Below are 24,143 nucleotides of genomic sequence, written 5' to 3' on the forward strand. Positions count from 1 at the left end.
CAAGCCACACGCATTAACACACGCCAAAGCCTCACAAGGCCCAACGCAAGGCCAGGCCCAGCAAGGCATGGCGCGCGCTCAGCGAATGGGCTACGAGCATTGGGCCAAGGCGCCGTGCAGCTCGCGTGGGCCGCGAGGCATGCGCGCGGGCTGTGCGGTGCTCGTGCTCGTGCTGGTGTGCGTGCTATACGAATCCTAAAGCTATCGGAATTCGTGATATGATTAAATCCTAATCCTAAAAGATAAAATTAATTATTTAGAGTTCTAAAAGGATTCTAATTAACTAATTAGTATTCTAACAAGATTCGAAATCCTTTTCCATGGTTCTATAAGTATATGCCTAGGATCATAAATTTATACACGAGTTTTTCAACAAGTATTCATACAATAAAAGCTGTGATTTTTGAGCAGAAAAATCAGTCACATTACTTGCCCATTTAGCCGAATATAATAGTACCTTAAGGGAGATTCGAGTTGGTCAATCTTAAGGCGGATCCGGACGTGCTGTGGACTATCTACGGAGGGAGGACACTTGGAGTCCTAAAGACTTGTTCTTGTTCGGTTCGGGCGCAGCTAGGGAGGGCACGCTACAAATTGTATGCATCTGAATTATGCTAACTGATTATGTGTAAATAATATGTTTCCTGGCATTAAGGTTTTTCCGCATGATTTATGTTTTTCATATGTATCATAACTTAACAGCTGGTGCCTTGCACCAATTCCTTCTATAAATACCCCTCATTTCCAGCATAATGGAGGAGGAGAACATATACAACGTTGTAATTTCGACATTACGCCTCAAAATACAACTCAAAAAAACTCCTCAAAAACACATACAAAATTCCTAAATTCAAAAAAGGCAATTGGGAGCTCTTGCCTAAATCTAACTAGGTAAATCCGAATCCCATTCTAATCTACTATGTTGCTTTGATTTCTAAATGATTAGCAAGTTGGTGTTTTTTTTAATAATTAAACAACACCACTTGCAACAATCACACATGTTTTCCAAAAAAACAAACTTTTCCAAAATACAAAATACAATTTTCAAAGATTCAAGGATGTCCAAGTTGTTTACAATCACCTCTTGGACTACAATCACCACCAAACATGGGGTAATCAAAGATAACACCTTTTAACATTTAATGGTTTAGTCTTTTGAGATTCAAAACTCCATTTTCAATATACAAGTTCAAGATTTCAATTTTCAAGATCTTACCATGTTTAGGGTTATTCATAGTTATTTCCCTAAACTAGGATACTTTCAAGTTCAAATTTCAATTATTTCAAGTTCAAAACTTCAATATTCAAGCTTTCAAGTTCAAGTTTAACATGCAAAATCTAGGATATTTGGGTTGAGCAACCTCTCCCAAGTTGAGATTTTTGGCTTTGAATTCGTGTCGGGCGCACTTATTTTTAAGGAGCCGCTTGGCGTTCGAATCTCATGTGCCCAAGTACAAATTTCAATTATGCACCTTTCAATATTGCAATTTCAATATCGCACCTTTCAATATCGCACTTTCAATATCGCACTTTCAATACCGCAATTTCAATACCGCAATTTCAATACCGCATTTCAATACCGCACTTTCAATTCCGCATCTTTACTTGCCTAGTCCATTTCTAGGCAATGTGGACCTACTCCCTAGTCCTTTTCTAGGGGGTCTTGTAATTACTAATTCCGCACTTTATTTAGTATTGTGATGTCGCTTTATTTTCTTTATCGCTTTCATCACCAACATGCTAAATACAACAAAATACAGAGGTTACATCACGATTAACGAAGATATTTTTGGACAAACCGGCCTTAGGTTCCTTAAATCAATCTTTAAAGCAAAGTGACCACCATACATAGAGATTCAATTTGCTCTTAATGCAAACCCACATAGTCTAATCTAGGGTTTATTTTCGAAAACAATGTTGTGCCAACGTACTTGAATATTTCTAAAGCTCGCCGAATAAGCATTTTGTTCCCGTGCCCGGATCTCACCCATCCGTTTCAAGGATTCAAGGCCTTATCCAACATAGAGTCACTTGCGATCTTTCCAAACGAGACTTTAAAAAATGTTTGGTGGCGACTCCTTCGAGGTACAAAAATTCTACGGTTCTCTAAAGAACCGCCCCTCTTGTAGAACGGGAAACAAGTTTTGACACACAAAAAAAAAAAAAAAAAACCCCTACAATTCTGGCGACTCCTTCGAGGTACAAAAATTCAAATGGTTCTCTAAACGAGCCGGCCTCCCCCCTTGTAGGAACGGAAAAAAAACCCCATTACAATAAGATATAAATGTAATCTAGTATGGCCCGACTTCATCTTGAAGCTTCAACTTCAAACTCCATCTTGAAAATGGATTGGAAACTCCGTCTTGAATTTCTCCATGGGAGGCGCCATTTTCTTCAAATAGGATAAGCTATAATTTAAACTAATTACAACTATTTGATGGTACGCAGACCATGTTTAAATTAAAAACTTTGGTGCATTAGACCAATTTTACATTCAAATTAATGGTACGCAGACCATATTTACTATCCTATTTGGGCCATACTAGTCACTTTCAATAACCTGCAAAACAGTACATATACAATATATACAATTCACCCATTCATTTATCAATGAATCACTACTACAAAAAAGGACAAAGAGACCCTTCCTAAATGGCCTAAGAGACCTCCTTTCAAGGGGTCTCTATCTCACACGTCTCTTTGATAAAGAGACCCCCTCTTCTATTTGTTAAAAGTTAAAGATCTCTCACATAGGAAAGGGGGTCTCTTATGTAAACTTGATCGAAAATATTTTAGAAGGAAAAGAGACCCCATATTAGAGTTATGGGATCTGTTTATTAAAAATATTCAGACCCCTTATGTAAGATATGAGGTCTCTTTGAATTTTTTAAATTTTTTTATTCAAGAAATTAAGACCTCATATATAAGAAAAGGGGTCTATTTGTTACTTTTAATATTTTTATATTTTACAAATTAAGACCACATATGTTAGATATGGGATCTCTTTTCATTTTTTTATTATTGTAACTAGAAAGCCCTTTTTATACCTAACGGGTCTCTTTTGCAATTTTTTATTTTTTTACAAAAAATTCAATAATGACCCACTAAACCTGCTGCTTTATACACAATTTGTAATAATTACACCGGCTCCTGCTGTTATTATAATTCAGCAATATTGAAACTACACCTGTTAATATAACAATTCATCATCATTCATTAAAAATTCCACAATAAGCCATCTTATTACCAAAAAATATATTTCACACAAATAATGCTCAAAAAGCAAAAGCTTTACTTCAACTGTAATTTCCTACTTCGTAAAATGTAAAGCTTACATCATAATTTCCAAAATCTTAAAAACAATAAAATGATGTTCCAAAGTCTAAATATTCTTTCGTTGAGCGATTTAAATAGCTGGGAAGAAAAGTAGGAGGAGCAAGCAAAAAAAGAACAATGGAACTCCATGATTTTCTTTCGATACCTACTAGAAAAATAAAGCATGGCCAATCATCAGTTCAGATATTACTTGGTAAAAATGGTGTTAGATGTGTTGTTAGAAGCAGGAATGTCATTGATAGATCTTTCAACTTGCTCCTCTTGAATCCCTTCTTCCTTGGGGCACCTCCCAGTTTGGTCCACCAGCCTGCAATGTAACAACATTAGTAGTTTAACTAAGTACGAAGTCAACAAAGTACAATACTTGCAAGTCTTGTTTTTATAATTTATGTATAATTCAACTGCATCTGCATGAATAAAATCACTGCATTTGTATCATATATGAAGTAGTAATAGATACTCACAATAAAAGTTGTATCTCTGGCAACTATAGCAAGGATATCAGCACAAGAGAGTCAAGAGAAAGTATACAGGCTCTTAGCTTTCTTGACTTCCGCCTTGATTGCATCAATGAACTCAAACCCTTTAACTGAGTTCCTGATTAGGTTGGACCCCTTCTCAGAGACTGCCTCCACCCCTCTCTAGCAGTAATGAGGCATCGCATCCCTGCAAATTGAATCACGCATAGATGCAAACTTATTAGTATTGGTTTAGACTATGAATCAATACATACTATTGTTACTTATACACGGCATTTTCAAGCAAGCTAAATAATGTAACAAAGATCCCATGAATAAGGCCATGTTCTTTAGAGCTGAACTGAACTGAACTGGACTGAACTGAACCGAATGCTCCTGAACTAAACTAAACTTAACTGAACTGAACTTAACTTAACAGAATATATTACCGAATTAAATAATAAATAATAAATAATAAATAATAAATAATAAATAATAAATAATAAATAATAAATAATAAATAATAAATAATAAATAATAAATAATAATTTTTCAACAGGCTCAGACAATACAACATGAGGCTCAATCCTCGAAAGTGCGCATTCGGGGTAACGTCAGGCAAGTTGCTCGGATATGTTATCAGCTCTCGAGGCATAGAGGCTGATCCTTCGGGTATGTTCGGTACTGTTGCTGTTTTGTGTTTTTTCGTTTTTAAAAAAAAAAAACAAAACAAGACTGTTCGGGTAAACCGCTTAAAAAAACAACTTCCTCTCATTTTTCTTAAAAAATAAACGGAAATATCAAAACCACTTTTAGTGGTTTCATGATTTTGGTTTTTTGGGAAAATATTTTCTGTCAGGTCTGTCTCTTCTCTCTCCTCTTTCGTGAGTTTCGTCCCCCTTTTTACTGTTTCAAAGTTTCAATCTCTTTCTTCTTCCTTCTTCCTTCTTCCATAAATTTTCTCTCTCCTCGTGTTTTTACATTGTTGATAATTTCAATCAAACTTAAATTGTTATTGTAGATCCGGAATTTATTTTCCCCCTCTTATTTAAAATTTTCATTTACCTAATTCAAATACTTTTTTCCTAATCTATTAACCATGTAATTTTCAGAAAGAGGGGTTGAGAAATTTTGGAGTTGCGTTTAAAATCGAAGTAAGTTTGAGAAAAGTAGTTAAAAACCGAAGGAAATTTGAGAAACATTGTTGTGTGTGATGTTTTGATTGTTGGGAAATTGAGTCGGATATTGGGTACACGAAGAATTGCTAGAAAATCATGTTGGTGGAGATTCTTGTATAATATCCAATTATCCATAGGATCATATTGCTTTTTGGAGATGCAGAGTAATGACGATAATGGTGTTTTATCACTATTAGTTTCCTAGAGGTTGAAGATAAACAAGAGAGTGGTGTGATATCAATCAAAAATATTATTGATAAAATTACAATTAGTTTGCTAGAGGTGGAGGATAAAGAGATTATACAATTGGTTTGCTGGTGGATGATAAAGAGAGTGGTGTGGTAGAAATCAATCAAAAATATTTTGATAAAATTACAATTAGTTTAATTTTATGGAATTATATCGACATGTTTCTCAATTAGCAGAGAAAAGAGGAACAAGATGAAGGGAGGGTGGACAGCTGGCATGGATATAATTAAATAGTTTTGTTTTGGTTTTGAAAATTTTGAAAAGTAAAACTAAAATCAGCGTTTAGTTTTATTAAAAACAAAAACTTAAAACTAGAATTGATACCGAACGAGGCCTTACCCACGCAATGTAAGCGATGTTGTTTGAGTAGTAGCGATTACAATACAGCCGCTCCTTAACTCGATTGATCTTATATTAGAGTTAATTTAAATAAGGATCAAATGTGAGGTGGAGAGAGGAAAATATGTATAGGATGAAGGAGATGAAACATGTTTGCACTCTGAGTTTCTACGAAGAGAGAGGAAGTAAAATGGAAACGATTGAGTTTTTGAGGAAGACGATGGTCATTAAGTTCAACTTCTTTTTTTTTTTTTTTTTGAAAAGGAGACCCGTGTTCCCAATTAAGGGGTCTCTCTTTTTTGTTTCATTCACGAAATTGGTGGGCCCTAATGTAGATGAGACCCGTGCACATATATAACGGGTCTCTTATTTCTTTTATTCTTTTTCGTGAAGCAATTTAGTAGGCTTAAATGTATATTAAATACCTGTCACCTATAATATTGGATCTCTCATATTAAAGAGATCCGTTATTTAAATATAAGGTCTTATATTTCAGGTCTCTTTGCCCATTTTTGTAGTAGTGAATGGCCCACGTAGCTGGTTAGTAGAACATATTACGCATCACATAAATATTTGCAGCAATTAATCAAGGCTTCCAATAATCTACCAATTATTCAATCCTTATTAATTCTAATCAAGTTGTTTTATCCCTAAAGGAATTTAGACCTAATCAAGAGCTTATGACTAAAACACTCCTACTTAAACCAATAAATTTACATGCTTTACTAATTTTAAACATAAAATTGTATTTCCTGGTCTAACCGGAAACATACAAATTTAATTAAAATTTAAAGCTCATATAAATTATTAATTGAATCCTTTAATTTATTTTCAGTTTATTAAATTAATTAATTAAAATTTAATCAAGGTTTTAATTTTAGTAAAATAATTAGTATAAATAAAATTTATAATAATTAAATTATTCAAAATTAAATTCCGAGAAAGAATTAAAATTACGAATTTTAAAATTAATTAAAATCGTTTTCCGACTGAAAATTCAAAATTAAATTCAAAGCGCATCAATCGGTTCAAAACGAGGCACATGGGCTTGCGCCCATGCCCCGTCGAGTGCCCGAGGCAGCAACGCCCCTCGACTGATCGCATAGCAAGGCACGAGCAGCAGCCACGCGCAAACACAGCACGCCAAGCCACGCTTGCGCGCAGCTTTGCTCGCTCGCTTCGTAGCGCAGCAGCTGATTGGCAAGGCATAGCTCGTTGTGCGCGAGGCATCGCTCGCTGGCGCAGAGCAGCGCTCGCTGGTCGAGCCAGCTCTCGCGCGCGCGCGCCTCGTCTTGCTGTGCCTTGCTTGTCGCCCATCCTGCCCATGCATCATCGCAGCACTGGACGCAAGGCAGGGCTACTGCCTTGTGATCGCGGGCCACTTGCTTGCTCGCTACATACGTACCGCATGGGCGACGAGCTCCCTTGCTCGTCGTCGCATGCCCGCACTATACAACACCCCTTAAGGGTAACACGTAGCGTCCATTCCTTTGTGCGTGCAAAATTCATGACCGAATTATATAAAAACTAAAACTTTTTAATTCATATTTATAGACAAATTAATAAATCATATTAATTTCATAAATTTAGGGTGAAAAATCGAAAATTAATTATTCAATTAATTTCCGATTATCATGGATTCAAATCTTGGTCATAAAAATTTAAAATTTATCAAATTTAACAACTTTTATGGTGGTTTTTAATCATGGATACCTAATTAAATTGTCAATTTATTTTGACAATCAAATCAAATTCTAAATTATTCGAATTTCAACAAATTAATTACAATTACAAATTAGGTTGTATAATTAACAAGCTTAGGCATTTAAATTTGTTAAACATATACTGTAGGTCAATAAAAAATTCAAGATTAACAACAAGAAACGCAAATATTTAATTTAACATCTTAAAAATTACAAATTTTGCGTTCGAAAAACTAAAACCTCCTAAAAGTCATAGTTAAGCTTCGAATTTGGGAATTCTGGGTTCGGCATCAAATCTATGATTTTAGTCAAAATTTAAAAACCCCGTTTACATGCGAAATACACTATAAAATTATACGATTCCGACCATTATTGACTAAATTGCCGAAAATTCTGCGAACATATAATTAAATAATCGCACGAATTTGCAATTAATTACAAAAAATCAAAAAATTTCGTAAATTAATCACCCCTTTAATTCATTGCAAATTTATAAAATTTAACCATGTTAACCAATTATTATGGAATTAATTAGAGGCTCTGATACCACTGTTAGGTTATGATACATATAAATGAATATAAATCATGCGGAAAAACCATAAAGCCAGGAATCCAAATTAATTGCCACATAACAATTAGCATAATTTAGGACACATACACTTTGTAGTGTGCCCTCCCTAGCTGCGCCCGAACCGAACATGCACAAGCCTAGGACTCCAAATGTCGTCCCTCCGTGGATAGTCCACAGCACGTTCGGATCCGCCTTAGATTTAATTAACAAGAATTGCACCTAAGGTTCTATGAATATTTTCGGATATTATGGCAAATAATATACGTAGTTTTAATCCTTAAAACTAGATGTATGATTGAAAATTATGTTCTCATAAATTTGTGAATGCCATCACATATTTATAGAGTAGGAATATGGAATTGGAATTTTTCTAGGACTCAAGAATTCTAACTCTATTAGATTTCCATTAAAACTAGTAATTCAGAAAATTAATCTAATTCTAATCACTTAAGGATTCGAAGTACCCACAACATCCAAAAAGCACACGAGCACGGCCCACATGCGAGCAGGCCATGCCCGCGCGCGCGCAAAGCCCATCGATGGCAGCCCATACGAGCTCGCTGCCTCGCAGCCCATGCTCGCAGCCTTGGCGCGCTGGTCCTGGCGTGCCTTTGGCTGCTTGTGTTGCGCGCTGGGCTTGCTGGACGTGGGCCTGGCTTCGTGCTGGGCCTTCGTCTAGCAAGCTAGTCCGATGCTTAATTCGTACAATGCGCTTCCGATTAATTTTCCGATTTCGGAATTCATTTCCGATACGAACAATATTTAACATTTCCGATCCCGGAATTAATTTCCGTTTCGAACAAATATTTAATATTTTCAATTCCGATAATATTTCCTATTCTGACAATATTTCCGTTTCCGGCAATATTTCCGATTCCGGCAATATTTCCATTTCCGATAATATTTTCCGATACGTACCATGTTTTCGTTTCTGGCAACATCCACGACTTGGATAATATTTATATTTCCGATACGATCCATATTTCCATTTCCGGCAATATCATCGTTTGCGGAGCATCCATAATTTGCCTTTGAAGATTTCAGCTCCCATTGGAACCGAGATCCGTCGATTCCGAATATCCATAGATGGAGTATTTAATTCCATTAAATACTTGATCCTTTCACGCACTATTTGTGTGACCTTACGGGTTCAGTCAAGAGTAAGCTGTGGATTAATATTATTAATTCCACTTGAACTGAAGCGGCCTCTAGCTAGGCATTCAGCTCACTTGATCTCACTAAATTATTAACTTGTATAATTAACACTGAACCGCATTTATTAGACTTATCATTAAATGCATACTTGGACCAAGGGCATTATTTCCTTCACTAGATTCTGACGTCTCAAATGAAATGGCTATTGACATCATTCTCCATTCGCTTCATAGTGGATATGATCAGTTCAAGTTGAATTACAACGTGAACAGCATGGAGAAAACTCTTACTGAGCTTCACGGTATGCTGAAAACCGCTGAAAAGACGCTCAAGCAAGAGAATAAGCACGACGTGCTTATGGTGCGTAAGGGAAAAGGCTTCAAGAAATCAGGCAAGGGAAAGGGCAAGAAGGGTAAGGGCAAGGCTACGCCCTCACCTAAGTCCAACGACACCAGGTTTGGTAAACAGAAGAGGGTGACACGTTCTCATGCCGACTCTGAATGATTCTACTGCAAGAAGAAGGGGCATTGGAAGAGGGATTGCTTGAAGAGAATTAAAGGAAGATGAAAAGAACGGGAATGTTCCTTCTACTTTAGGTATGTATGTTATACATTGTAATCTTGCTAATTCTACTTCTTGGGTATTAGATACTGGTTGTGGCTCACACTTATGTTCCAATTCGCAGGGACATTTCTGGGGTATTAGATACTGGTCGTATGTTTACTTGGAAAAATGACAAAGCGACCTTTTTCAAAGGTGGGAGAAAGAGAAAGCGAACTACTAGGGATAATACATACGATCGTATGTGGGCTTATGAGTACGAAAGCTAGAGGTGACAGCTATTTCATAACGTTTACGGACGATTTCAGTAGATATGGCTATATTTTCTAAGTTTATAATGGTTGTATCTTATACTACGTAGTAAGGGTTGTATCTTATAAGAGTTTATATCCTATTTGGGGCTCGGAATCTATCTATCTATCTATATAATATACTAAAAGAGAGGAAATTAATGTTTTAAGTTCGGATATACTAATAACATATTCTTTGAATTCTTACTCATAATATACTAACAATAAGTGGTATTGGAATAGAGTATGAGATTGTTTTGAAAAAAATGCTAACAGTTGATCGATAATGGCTAATTAATGGAAAATGCATTATTCCATAGTTCTAATATTAAAATTGCTAATTGTTGATCGACAATGGCTAATTCTTGGAATGTACTGTGTATACACCAAGATTATTAACTAAAAAAATATACTAAGAATCTACTTCAATATCACAATAATATATTTACAATATGACAATATGACAATAATATGTTTAAAATAATAATAATAATAATAATAAATTAACTAGGTTGGCGAAAACATCTTTTTAATTATTTAAAATATTTTAACATCTCTTAGCATGCATTAAAATATTGAACTTAAATTTACTAATGACCAATTGCATGTATTGTCCATTTTAATTTAAAATATGTGTCTTATATTGACTGTGGATATGTATAACGAATATTTACATTTGCTTTAATATTTGAAGAAGCATTTATCAATGTTGTGTAAAATATGCTCATTGAATAAAAAATTGTTAAATAACTTTGTATTTTTTATTTCTCGAATTTTAAATTTCTACGTATCCTTTTATTTAATAGTTCCTAAATCTTTCAAATGAAAAACAATTTTAAGAATTTTATAGTTTCATTTTATATTATTAGTTTATTTGTATTTGATTATTTGATGGGTAATATATTTGCCTTTATTTTACATTGTAATCTAATGAAAAATCTTTGCGCACAATTTTGGATAACGAAATTTTTGTGGAGCTATATTCCTCTCTAATTTGTCGTTATACTTGACTCTATAAAAGAAATTTATCTATCTCCCAGCATGCCTATTTTTTCTATTAAATTATAATATATAAGCTTACAATAACTTATCGCATCTAACTTTGTGAAAAGACTATTGCAATGATTAAATTTGGACGGAGAGATTACATATTATAATTTTTTGTTTATTTACTCAATTATTATAATAAGACATTGGCTTTGTAGAAGACTTTATAGTAGAATTTTAAAATTCAAAACTCTCTTACCAAAAAATAAAATAAAAATGTTAGTCCAGGGGTGGGTGTGAGGTGAGTGTGGATACACAGGTCAGTGATAGTTCGAGGATGATTTTTATTTTTTACCCTTTAATAAGGAGATTGACAGGGGTGAGTATATTTCCTATTTTGAGTTACAGGGATATGGATGAGAATTTTAGACGAGTACAAGTACGGATACACCGACCAACCTCAAAATCATGACTAGATGAATAAAGAAAATAGTGAGTAGGTGTTAAGTGATCGGGTAATGATGTAAATATAAAATGATTAAATAGGTGTAACTATCGAAGTGAAAGGTGGATGAGAAACACTATGATTGACACATGTGTTGAATAAATGAAAATAATTTTGTTTATGTACCCTTATTTGTTTTTCCTTTTTTAATAAATAAGACACCAAATGGGGTAATAAAAAATTTATCTATCATTAATTTTAATTTGGGAATAACTATAAGGTATATGTGTCCAAAGTATTGTGTAATCAGACAACCAATTGTGAAAAGAGTTTTAAAATTAAAAACTCTCTTACCTAAAAAATGTTGTTGAGTCCAGCGATCTACAACAAGGTTTGACACATGTAATGAATGGGGATGAAAATAATTGTGTTTAGGTACCCTTATTTGTTTTCTATTTGTAATAAACAACACAACAAATGGGACAAAACTAAATTTATCCATCATTAGTTTTAATTAGGAGAATATCTTTAAGTTATATGTGTCCAAATTATAATCTAATTAGACAACCAAGTTGTCAAATACTCTAGAATAGAGTTTTAAAATTAAAATCTCTTACCATAAAATATTGTTGGGTCCATCCTTTTAGGGCTAGGTTTGACACATGTAATGAGTGAGAATGAAAATAATTTTGTCTATGTACCTTTATTTGTTTTTTGTTTTTAATAAATAAGACACCGAATGGGCCAATAACAAATTTATCCATAATTAGCTTTAATTAGGAAAATATTTATAAGTTACATGTGTCAAAAGTATAATGTAATCAGATAAACAAATTATCACATACTCTTAAAGTTTTAAAATTCAAAACTTTGTTATCAAAAAATAATGCCGAGTTCAGTTGTCTAGGGCTTGGTTTGAGGCGGGTGTGGATACACGGACATGTGATGAATTGAAGCAGAGTTAATTTTATTTTCCGCCCGCGAGACGGGTATTAGGACGGAGATGAGTATCATACCTATCGTGGTGACGAGTATGGGGATGAAAATTTTAGGCAGGTACAGGTGTTGAGAGACCAACCCACCACGCTTCAAAGTTATCTCTAGCTTAACAAGGTATATGGTGGAGTGGGTATTAAATGATCGGCTAATGATGTAAATGGTAGGGGAGTATTAAGTGGGTATGACTATCAGTAAAGAGGGGATGGAAATAAATTTATGTTTGACATGGGTTATGAAATGGGAAAAGCATAAATTTATCTATGTACCCTTATTATTTTTTTATTTTTTTTGAGTTTGTTAAATAAATAAGACAAGAAATGAGGCAATAACAGATCTATTCATCATTAGTTTCAATAATAATATTATCTATAAGCTCTATTTTGATTATAATTGCCTATAGCTATAGTTTAGTAAAAGTTTAGATATGAAAATTCAATATTCATATCATAAATCGTGCATCGCACGGGTACTATACTAGTTAATTTCCTAAATTAATATGATGCATAGGTTAGTTCTTGGTTGCCTAGGATATTTCTTGTATAAATACTCTTTGAGAATAATAATATGTTCAAGCTTTGAGCCTTCACAAATCTTCCTACATTAGATAATAGGAATTAAGTGGTGGTATTTATTTGCATAAATGTTGGCATAAATGTCTCACGTTACTTTACGTTAGACTTTGGCTAAGTTAGTTTTAGCATCTTTGTCTTTGTATATAAATATGAGCTATCAATAATAATCAAGACAAGCTTTGAGCCTTCACAAATATTTACATGGTATCGGAGCCTCGATAAGGAAAATCTCAAAAAAACAACATGGCTGGCGACGAAATGCCGCCTCCTCCCCCTTCAAAAATTAAGCCAAGTTCACCGTTTTTTCTTGGCTCACAAGATCGACCGAGCGACTTTATCACACCTACTAGACTTAATTTACATAATTATGATGATTGGGCCATGAATGTGCAAATTGCACTTGAAGCAAGACGCAAGTTCGACCTTCTAAATGGTGTTATCACCATGCCTACACCCCCATGTACTCAGTCAGATTGGATTGCTATTAATGCAATGCTCGTCTCATGGATCACGAATACAATTGAGCCCGAGGTAAAGTCTCCTATCTCGAAATTCAGGGAAGCAAAACGACTGTGGGATCATCTTAAACAACGTTTTGCAACCACTAACGGTCCTAGAATATAACAGGTAAAGTTTTCTATTGCTAAATGTGAGCAAACTAAAAATATGTCAGTTTCTAGCTATTATGGGAAATTAAATGCTTTATGGGAGGCCCTTGATATTCATGAACCTATTATCTCTTGTTCTTGTTGTTCTGAGTGTAATGCGGGTAGTATTCATGAAACTCGACGTGAGCAAGCTAAGTTACACGAGTTTATAATGGGCTTGTATTCAGATTACTATGCTCACCTGCGTACTAGTATACTGTCACAGGACCCTCTGCCTTTTCTTGACCGTGCATATCAGTTAGTGACTCAAGATGAACGGGTACCCATGGCCAAGTTTGAACCTGGTGATCAACCTCACGAGGCTCTTGGATTCACTGTTCGTACGGGTATGGGGCGAGGGAGAGGACGAGCTGACCGTCCAGTTTGTACACAATGCAAAAAGTTAGGCCATGATGCTTCTCAATGTTTGGCTCATTTAATTTGTAGTCACTGCAAGAAGCATGGACATGACGTTAATAAGTGCTATGAGATTGTAGGCTATCCAAATACATGGCTTGAATCATCTCGGTCTGATGGTGGAACTGGTCGGGGAAGCAGATACTCCACGTTTGGACAAGGTCGAGGTACTGTACGTGCTAACGCAGCCTCAGGAAGCAGCACTTCTGTGGCAGCGGTTAGTTCGACAACAGGCAATAGTGACCCTCAATTATTTTCGGCCGAACAATGGAAGGCTCTTGCGGGTTTGTTTGGTAATGCAAAGGTTTCGGAAAGTCGTTTAAGTGGTAAGTTTGATACTGATTTGTGGATCATTGATACTGGGGCTACGCATCACGTGACTGGTAACAAATCATGGTTATTTGATACACATATATTTGAATGTCATGTTGGCCTACCTAATGGTGAAATTTCAGTTGCTACTTTGGAGGGTTGTGTCCGTTTGTCGGATAAAATAACTCTAAAACATGTCCTTTATGTTCCACAATTTCATTGCAACTTACTCTCCGTTTCTCAACTAAATGATAATTTACAATGTGTTGTCCAATTTAATTCTTATATGTGTGCTATACAGGACCAAACGAATGAGCTGATTGGAACGGGAGTTAGGAGAGACGGACTTTACTACTTCGGATAAACTGACTCAATAGTTAGGTTTTCACCCAAACCCTAACCAATACACTACTCAATCAACATAAAAACACAAATTTATAGAAATTAACAACTATAACATGAAACTAAGCAATAATATGAACGTGGATAATTATACTAAACAAGAACAATTAAATTAATTAAAAAAATAAAAACTAATAAAAGCAATAACTGAAATAATAAATAAATAAATAAATAAAGATATATATTAAGAAATTATCATTGATTGATGGTTGAATCTTTAAACCAAATTGCACCCTTGATTATCAAACCCCTAATTTCATTCATAATTTCTCACTTTTCTCTCTCTAAACTAATGAAGAACCCTAAAAAAAGGAGAGAACTAAATTAAATATGTACATGGTCCCAATGAATTAAAAAGTGATACCGCAAGTGCACGGCATCTGTTGTTAGCAGATACTTAGCAAATGCGGGTCGCTCCCGCATAAAGACAAGGATAATTAAAAAGTGATACCGCAAGTGACCGCCGGTTCTCGAGGTAGTGGTTTGCGGCGGCAGAGGGCCGGAGGATTGATTTGTTTAACATATTTAATTATTAAGCTAATTACGTTTTAGTTAGTTATAACTAATAAGCAAATATTATTTCAATCATTTTCAGAAAATAATGTCTATGGAGGAGGCAGGGACCACAAAATAAGCCAACCATAATGTGACATGTGGATTTTTGTGGTGATCCTCAATAGGAGGACCACCTTAGACACGGGGGTTTACCCCCGAACACAGCCACAAAGCCTTGTTGACTTAATTAACACACGTTTCATTCAGTTAGATGCATATATTCGATATTATCCAAAGTGTACACACAGACTAACCTGTTATTGGGTACTAGCATGTAACAATTACATGAAGTAGGTCTTTTACATCTATATCAGACAAACTTCCTTCAATTCTATATATGTTTGGTACAAACCTTGTTGATATTCAGATGAGGAAGAAGTGGATTTTCGGCTTAATTGGTAAAACTGAAGGTAGTATCAGGAACTGAGCTCGAGAAATCTTTTAGCCATGGGATGCTTAGCGTGGGAAAGTTGATTAGGTGGCAAAACTTCAACGACGGTGCCATTTACCAAGAGGCAAACAATATCAGCTATTCTTTGCACTTGCCTTATGCTATGGGAAACCATGATCACTGTGATCCCCTGTGTCGTGTTCAACTTGACAAGTGCTTCCTCTATGTTTTGAGTCGATATTGGATCTAACGCGCTTGTAGGTTCATCTAGCAGCAAAACCTTTGAACAATGTAACACTCAAAATCTTAGTATTTGTATAAAGTAAAACGTAGGTCTAGTTTGGTTTGATTTTTCCCTTGTGATAATTTCTGGTATGGTCTGAATTTTTGTTATCTGATCTGACTTTAAGAGAATAAGTAATACTAAGCCATAAAAATAAGGTGAAAAGAACATTGTGATTACCTCGGGTTCATTGGCAAGGGTCCTTGCGAGTGCAACTCGTTGCTGTTGTCCGACAGATAGTTGGTTCGCATTCTGGTTGATGAAAGAGGCATCAAGATCAGCAGCACTTAACAATCTTTCAACTTCCTGATCACTTAGCTTCTGTCCCTTTAATTTTGGACCATAACGTATATTATCTCCCACAGTTCCTGCAATATGCAATATGCAATATGCAATATGCAATATGCAACATCCATCTAAGGTTAATTTAAGATTCAAACAAAAAGAGCTACAGCCTGCAGGTATGTGGCATATACTTCCTCTGTTTCGATCGCAGTACACTATGCTTGTTTGGATGACAGTAATTTGTAAACTTCAAAGCTCCATTTGGAATTCATATGCTAACAAACCCCCTAAGACTCATGTGATGTCTCAAGATCCCATTTATAAACTAGTTAATTCGATAATTTGGAACATAATCGACTCTTGCACAAGTTAGACTGACAGAGAGATTATAATTCAGTCCACAAACTTGGATTTTCTAAGCAGAGTAATAAATTTCTAATCATAGGACTGAAAAAAGCAAGAAAGTGCATATAGACAACGGCCTATCTTTATATGAATCTACCTACACTTCCAACTTGCAACCAACTAGATATAACTTATAACCATAAAAATAAAATTAAAGCCAAGAAAAAGAAATGATTAAGGGATACCTTGAAAAAGCGCAGGGAGTTGGAAGAGCATACCAACACGACGACGAACGGAGAGCACATCAAGATGACAAATATCACGGCCATCCAAAAACACCGTTCCGGCAGGTGGTTCCCATAACCGATTCAACGCTCTTAGCAGCGTTGACTTCCCACTACCACTAGGCCCTATGATCCCTACAATCATGCCCCTTGAAATCTGCAGGTCCACCCCATCTAGTATGCTCACTCCCTTATCTGATACTTTCCTCAAATTCTTAATTTCGATTTTCTTTTCACCATTCACAGTATTATTCCCACTTTCGTTATCATCTTCGATGCTAACTAGTAGGTGCTGCGTTGTCTCAACTGAATCCATCATTTCCCAAAAACAAACCGAAAAACAACTTACAAGTCAATCCTAATTGCTGTATTAATTACGAAAACAATAGAGGGGTTGAACATGTATCGCACGACTATAATATAGTATATAATATACCCTATTTTTATTAGATCGACTCGGCCTAGTTCGATTTTAAGGATTATTTTAAACGGACAATTAAAGAGGCAAGGCCGAGAGGGAGAATGTACGTACCTTGAAAAGGTTCGGTAGTGGGTGACATTGATAACTATTGGTGGTAAATGGTAATGATATTTAATTGGTTTTATGTGTTTGGACTTTGGATTGATTCAATGATATATAGATGCTGCAAAAGAACATCTAGGGGAAATGGGAGAAAGAGCCTACCCTGGTGTCAACTGAAGAAGAAAGTTTTATTTGAGTGGAGGTTCGAATTATATATATATTTATTTATTTATTTCTATTTTTGTGTGGAATTGTAGGGCACAAGTTTTGACTTAATAATTTGTTTGATTTTTATTAGAGACACTTGTATGTGTATGGAGCGGAAAGTTCCTCTTAATCATGTACTCGTGAATGTGAATGGAGCGGAAAGTTCCTCTTAATCATGTAGTTGTGAATGTGTGTGAAGCGGAAAAATTAAATCCTCTTATTGCACCCCGTCAATGTGTATGGAGTGGAAAAATTCTCTTACTCTTGCACCCATAAATGTGTTTGGTGTTGAATTAAGTTTTGCGAAAGAGACCATAAAAGACACAAGTAGGAAGTCACTAACAAAGATTTGGTGGAAATTTATAAACCTTATTGTGTGAAGTGTAGTTGGTATTTCAAAACAGTACCAATGAAGTTGTATGCATTGATTTTCTAGTTATGGGCATGGTGGAGCACGTGTCCTACCATTATTCTGAAAATCTAAGAACAAATAAAAATCTGTTTATATAGTAATCTCCAAACATCGATCTATACCTAGTCTATAAAAAGGATAACCATAGATAATTAGATGACACGTGTCACCCCTCATTTTTCACCCATAAATGTATTTTTTGTTTTTCAATTTTTCCATTTTACGTCTTCAACACTACTTCATCTTCCTCATTCAACACCCATTTTAACACCATTTAATTCATATATTCATTCAACATCTTCTGACTACTCCATCTCTCTCTTTAACGCTAAATTTTAATTCACCATCTAATTTATATATTTTCTTAACTTTTAAATTTCATCTATATATAAAACCATATATTCCCACTAAAATCACAAACCATCAATAAATTAACAGTTTAAAAGACAGCTTAACAACACTATATAATTAGCCTGTTCATTGAACGGGTTCAAAAGCTAGTTTAATTTAATAAATTTAGGTTGGTTCAGTGGTTGTTTGAGCGTGCATAGAGCTCGTATAATTTCCTGTCAACACGTGGATTTGATATCCCAAGATTGCAAATTCTCTGCTTTTCTTTTTTGTTTTACTAGTTGTTGGACCGTGCGCTAGCGCGCACGGTCCCCCAAGATATAAAAATGTATTTTGTAAAAATACTACACAAAAGACGACATTTACAAATGTGTGTTAAATGCTAAAAAAAGTTATGCTAAAGTTCAGATTGCAAGTAATAGAAAATATGAAACCACAAATACGTATACAATGAATGTGATATTGATAAATTGGAGACTCGATAACAAGCTAAAAGGTTCCTATGGCCGAATGTAAGCATTAGTTGCAGGAAACACTAACGACCTTGAAATTCTGTTTCTGAACCTAACAAGAAAATGGGTGGTGACAAAATAAAATCAACAAAAAGTTACACTATTTCACAGAAGTTGACTTTTATTTTAACCTTTCATTTTTCCACCTTACTACCACCTAGATCTACATTAAACTCCACACATCACCCCATTCAATTCATTTCCTGGACCACCCATCACTAGTCCTTCCACATCCATCAAGATAGTTGAAATTGTTGGCCTGACACCTCCTTCCTACAACCCCCCTCCCCCCCTCCAATGTATCCATTATCACCACCATGGTACCATGATCACATGGACATAGTAGTGGCAGTTGCGAATATATGGAAATGGACTGCTCTTCAGCAGTGCACGACATGATAATGCACCAAGAGAAAAGAAAATGTGGCCGTAAACATACAAGATGCATAGGAACAAACTCGGAACACACTGTATGTAATCTGTCCATTGACTAAGATGTTTGCGATCAAAAGCTTGATCAAAGACAGGTTTGTTAAGCAAAAAGGCTCAAACTCAGCACACATATTGCAAGTTGAACCCACACATCAAGCCTATAAGCGCTAGACTGTGTAATTAGGCTCGAGGTGGAGATGGTTCTATATATCTGCATAATCTGCCTTATATGATTAATCCATGATTGACATAACGACATACTCAAACATAAACTTGCCTGCATCATTTAGGTTTCTAAGTATGTTTTAAAATAAGATTAACTTTTAAATTTTTGTTTTCTTTTCATGTAGTAAAAATTAGATACATAGTTTTTTTTAACAAGATAATTGTAGATTTATAGCATGAAGGTCCTACAGAGGATTGTCCAAAACATAACCAGTTCTATATTAGCGTGTACTTCACTAATCAACCTACACATCTAAGCAGACAACACTATACTACAAGCTTCGAATCTCAATAACCTCACAATAGAAATGATTAATAAATTATACACTAACCAAATCTCACAGGTTTAAAGCAAGTAAAATGTGATGCATGAAAAAGAAAGTTTGTCACCTCCAACGTATCAATCTCATACGAAGTTTTTATTTTCTTTTGGTAAACCATCTGAATTTTTAATTCCATAAGCTAGATAACCACAACTTTGTACACCTTAACTATCCAACAATCAACTCCCATGAATTGATGAATATAACTCCTAACGCAGAGAAATACATCACTCACTTCATGAGCCAAACCACAAGAAGTTCCCAAAATGCAGAATATAATCTCTAAAAAACCACCCAGCTTGACAATAAGATTACCACCCTCTAGAAAATTGAAAATTGTAGCTTTATTATGAAATACACTAAAAGGCATCTACCTGCTTGTTTCTCGGGAATCGATAAATTTATTGTAGACTCCCAGCATATTCCAAGCAATACCTCTATAAAACCTTCAACATTTTAAAAAAAAGATCAGGAAAGACAAAATACATGAAACAGAGATATAATAGACAAATAGAAATCGAAATCAGAGTAGCAAGTGGCAAGCTTGTTCACCCGTGTATCACCTAAGTCAATTGATCATTGACCAACCACAAATGGAGAGTTTTTGATAATATAAATCTTAATTCCTCACTGATGTCCCCAACATATATTATTTCGAGTAATAACATTTTGCTACTTATATCTCATCAGCTAGCTGCGTTTAGAGGAATATTATGTGATGTGATATAATCTCGACAAAAATCCCTTAACCAAATATTAATTTTATGAATAAAGAAAATTTTTTACAAGGAGTACAACCATAATTACACTTGCCATGCCTAATCAATGAAAATCCTTTCTTCCGCCTCCAAACTTGGTGTTCCATGTATGTCTAAGAGACTTATAGACCAGAACCACAATGTACACTTTAAAGGGAGGGGTGGGAAACATCAAAAAGTGGAGCAGGCAAAACAAGCAGAGCTTATCTAAGGGTATTAAAAAGGATGTCAAAGGATTGTCAAGCTAGAACCAACATCAAAAACTTTTAAGGTATGTTTTTATTCCCATCCAGGATTACATATTTTTAATCTCATTGGCAAGAAGTTTCAGCCACTCAAATCCACATTTCAACACAAAATCAAACATTCTAGCCCAAATGAACAAAAATTCAGAAAACATAAATATTCAAGAAATACCCTTTAATCAAAGAACGACATTTAAGAATGAGAAATGGGGTATGCTCTGTAAGAGAAGATATTGATGATGACCCACTCAAAATTTGACGAATAACCGCAAAGCCCCATGTTCTTAACCCTATTTAATCTCTAGACAAGACTTGGTCTAGACCTCCAAATCAAAGTAGGGGCAATGAATCAAACTAAATCCATACATCAAAGTGAATAAATAACAGATGAAAAAGGAAACTTAGATGATGCATCTTCCCAGTTTTCTTATCCTCTAGGAACTCTTTAACTGGCTATGCAGCCCTGTTACAAAGCTCTAATAAATGAGAACCAGAATTTCCCTCACGCAAGCCTGCCAGGTAATCGAAGTCGATGTTCTCTTCCACCCGTTCATCCTTCAAGATAACCTCCAGTATGTCTTCCCTCTCCTGAAGGTTAGGCGTTTCAATCTCATGGCCCGAGAAAATCGGTGAAGAATTGCTTCATCAAGTTAATTCTAACGGAAGATTTGTAGCTCCAGAACCAACACTGTAGCATTCTCTGTAATAAAAAAACAAAGCAACCACAAATCCATAAGCTATGTGGACAGTCGGGAATGTGTTCATATACTGTCCAAATTCAGTTGCCATACGACTCAATTGCAAGTTCACAACCGATTCAAATTACATTGTCATGGTGGGAACGATTTTCGGATATGGGTATTCTTTTAGATACTTCATTCCATTTTATTATCGAACAAATAAACATCAAATACACTGCCTACATAAACGCTAGACACCTTATCGATAAAATCAAGACCTCATTCATATTACAGTAGAATAACGCAAATTGTAGTCCTGTATTTCTCTCAATAGCTTGGTGTACGTCCAAGTTTCACAAATAGTGAAACACAAATGAATTACAAAGCTCAAATAAAACAGTAAATCGTCAACAACGTTAAAAATGAAATGACATTATAAACAAAAGAATAAAACTTACCATTCTTATAGTAAGTTAGAATCCAGAAAAAGAAAGTGTAATCCCCTTATATCTCTTTCTCCCACCTTATTCCATAGAATTTAAGAGGAGCGGTTGAATGATTCGGTAATGAGAACCACTGAGATTTTGAATTATCTATGCAATAAACAAATAATAATTAGCAAAGAAAGTGTATATGTTAAATTGGAAATATGGAGGCAGGTGCTTATCCAAAACTTACAGAAATTAGGATATTTGGTGTTATCATCCAATTCGCCTACTTTCTGACAAATTTAAGGAATTTCAGAAATCCCTAAATTCATTTTTGAGTAAAGATCTCTAGAAATTACAAATATGTAATTCTCGATGAGAATTAAAACATACCTTAATGTCATTCTTTGAATTGTTATTCACTTATTACCGTCTTCAATTCGCATAAATTTAACTTGAATTCGGGAAGGAAACTGTGACAATGATTGAGGATTTCCGCGAACTCTCAGCATTCAATTCCACAACCGATGCCTCATTTTTTTCATTTATCTTTCTGGATATATTTCCCCCAAATTAGCAACAAACTCAGAATTAATCAACAAATAAAACAATCAAAAAAATTAATCTCAACAAAATTAACTATAATATAGAAAAGGGCGAAAAGAGAGATACTGACCTTTGATAGCTTGCAGGAAGACGGGTCAAGAGCTCGCCACATAATTTTGCCTTATCTTCCCGGGTTTCATTCCTTTGTACTTCTGTTAAACCCAAATCAAAACCCTAAATTTTCAAGAACTCTCAATAAATCCTAAATCCGACCCTTAAATCTAAAACTAATCTATCATTTATGAAACTAAGAAAACCTGGCATAAACGGTTGATGGAGAGGAGAAGATTAGTATATCTCACCGTTCTTGCCGTGAATCCGTGATGAAGCCCTGAATAGAAGAGAGAGAGAAGTAGAAGAGAGGAGATAAGATCATTCTGAAAGCAGTAGAGAAGGAGTGAGAAGGTGAGAGAAAACATATTGGTTGGAATATCTCAGAAGATGGATGTAGCAAGACAGAACAATGAAGAGAGAGAAAGAAGAATGGGAAGGAGGAGATGGGAGGCGGATGAGCAGAGCTACGGTTTGTTGAAAGAAAGAAGGGAAGCACTGAAGCAGGGAAGTGGGACAAGGGGTCTATAATGAAAAACAGAGAGCTGGCCGATCATGTGGGCAAGGAAAAGGGAATGGCAGAGCAGTAAATCATGAAGGAATTCAAGGGTGTGGAGGTAATTCTACTATTCTTAAGGGGAGTTTAGAAGGAACTCCTTGCTTTTAAAAGGGGGTAGGATTCATGCTTTAAAAATTTTGTCTTTTCATTTAGTTTTTTTTATAAAATCTTTTCCCTTTTCTTAAAATTAATAGGTTTGAAGAGGAAGATTTAAACAACATGCTTAAATAACAATAATTCAATCGGATTTTTCATGAGATACCCCCGAGGTTTAAGTTTATTCACCAGGTACCCTCGTTGTTTCAGTAATTCACCATGTACCACTCATGTTTCATTTTCTCGCATGACTTAACCCTGCCGTTAAGTGGCCGTTAGAAACTTTTTTTCACCAGGTACCCTCGTAATTTATTTCACCAGGTACCCCTGAGGTTTCTTAGATTTTCACCAGGTACCCTTATGTTTTATGGTAATTTCACCAGATACCCCTGCTCACCAACGACTACTTTTTTAAAGAAAACTAGCCGTTGGTGAGCCTCCTCTATTTAAAGGGCGAGCACCAGCAACTCTTCACTACAACTTTCTGTTCTTTGAAGTAGTGAGACACAAAATCAGTTGCCTCATGTCTTTGGTGGTAAATAACCCTAAGGCCATGTCTGCAAGGTATGCCAGATATTTTCTATACTCCACAACCACAAGTCCTTGCATCTAACTTAATAGGGTATTTGATAGCCCCCTCTTTCACTTCATATTTCCCTCCCCCAACAATTATTACAGAACAAAACCTAGACTGTTGACTCCTCTCTTCTAATACCCCGGCAGCATATTCAGTCAATTAGTTTGGTCCCATTTCTACAGCCTTGTCAAATCTAGACCCAATATTCTTCATACACCAACTCCTAGCCTCTATTAGATCTAAGCATCCAAGCACAAACAAAATAAAACAGCAAAACAGAAAATGTATTAAAAAAAAAGGACAAGGGTGGTGTAAAACATATGCATAGTTAGTGAATTTTGATTAAAAAAAGAAAAAAGCAGTAAAGACAGAACATTTACCTTCCATCAGAGTG

At 35.2% G+C, this 24,143-nt stretch overlaps 2 protein-coding genes across 2 annotated transcripts; one reads left to right on the forward strand and one right to left on the reverse strand.

The window, feature by feature from the left end:
* The first annotated feature begins 13,224 nt into the window (after positions 1–13,224).
* LOC130471806 (uncharacterized) lies at positions 13,225–14,583 on the forward strand. Its single transcript, XM_056842120.1, has 2 exons — positions 13,225–13,374; positions 13,471–14,583. The coding sequence occupies exons 1-2, from the start codon at positions 13,225–13,227 to the stop codon at positions 14,581–14,583; spliced, it is 1,263 nt and encodes a 420-aa protein (XP_056698098.1).
* A 790-nt stretch (positions 14,584–15,373) lies between these two features.
* Positions 15,374–17,475, reverse strand: LOC110787037 (ABC transporter I family member 17). The gene is made up of 4 exons (XM_021991612.2): positions 17,297–17,475; positions 16,726–17,070; positions 16,031–16,218; positions 15,374–15,847 (listed from the first exon to the last, which is right to left on the reverse strand). Exons 1-4 carry the CDS (start codon positions 17,322–17,324, stop codon positions 15,593–15,595), a joined length of 816 nt encoding a protein of 271 aa, XP_021847304.1. The 5' UTR covers positions 17,325–17,475; the 3' UTR covers positions 15,374–15,592.
* Between the last annotated feature and the right edge of the window lie 6,668 nt (positions 17,476–24,143).

This window comes from Spinacia oleracea, chromosome 4 (genome assembly GCF_020520425.1).
Source record: "Spinacia oleracea cultivar Varoflay chromosome 4, BTI_SOV_V1, whole genome shotgun sequence".
Classification (NCBI taxonomy): Eukaryota; Viridiplantae; Streptophyta; class Magnoliopsida; order Caryophyllales; family Amaranthaceae; genus Spinacia; species Spinacia oleracea.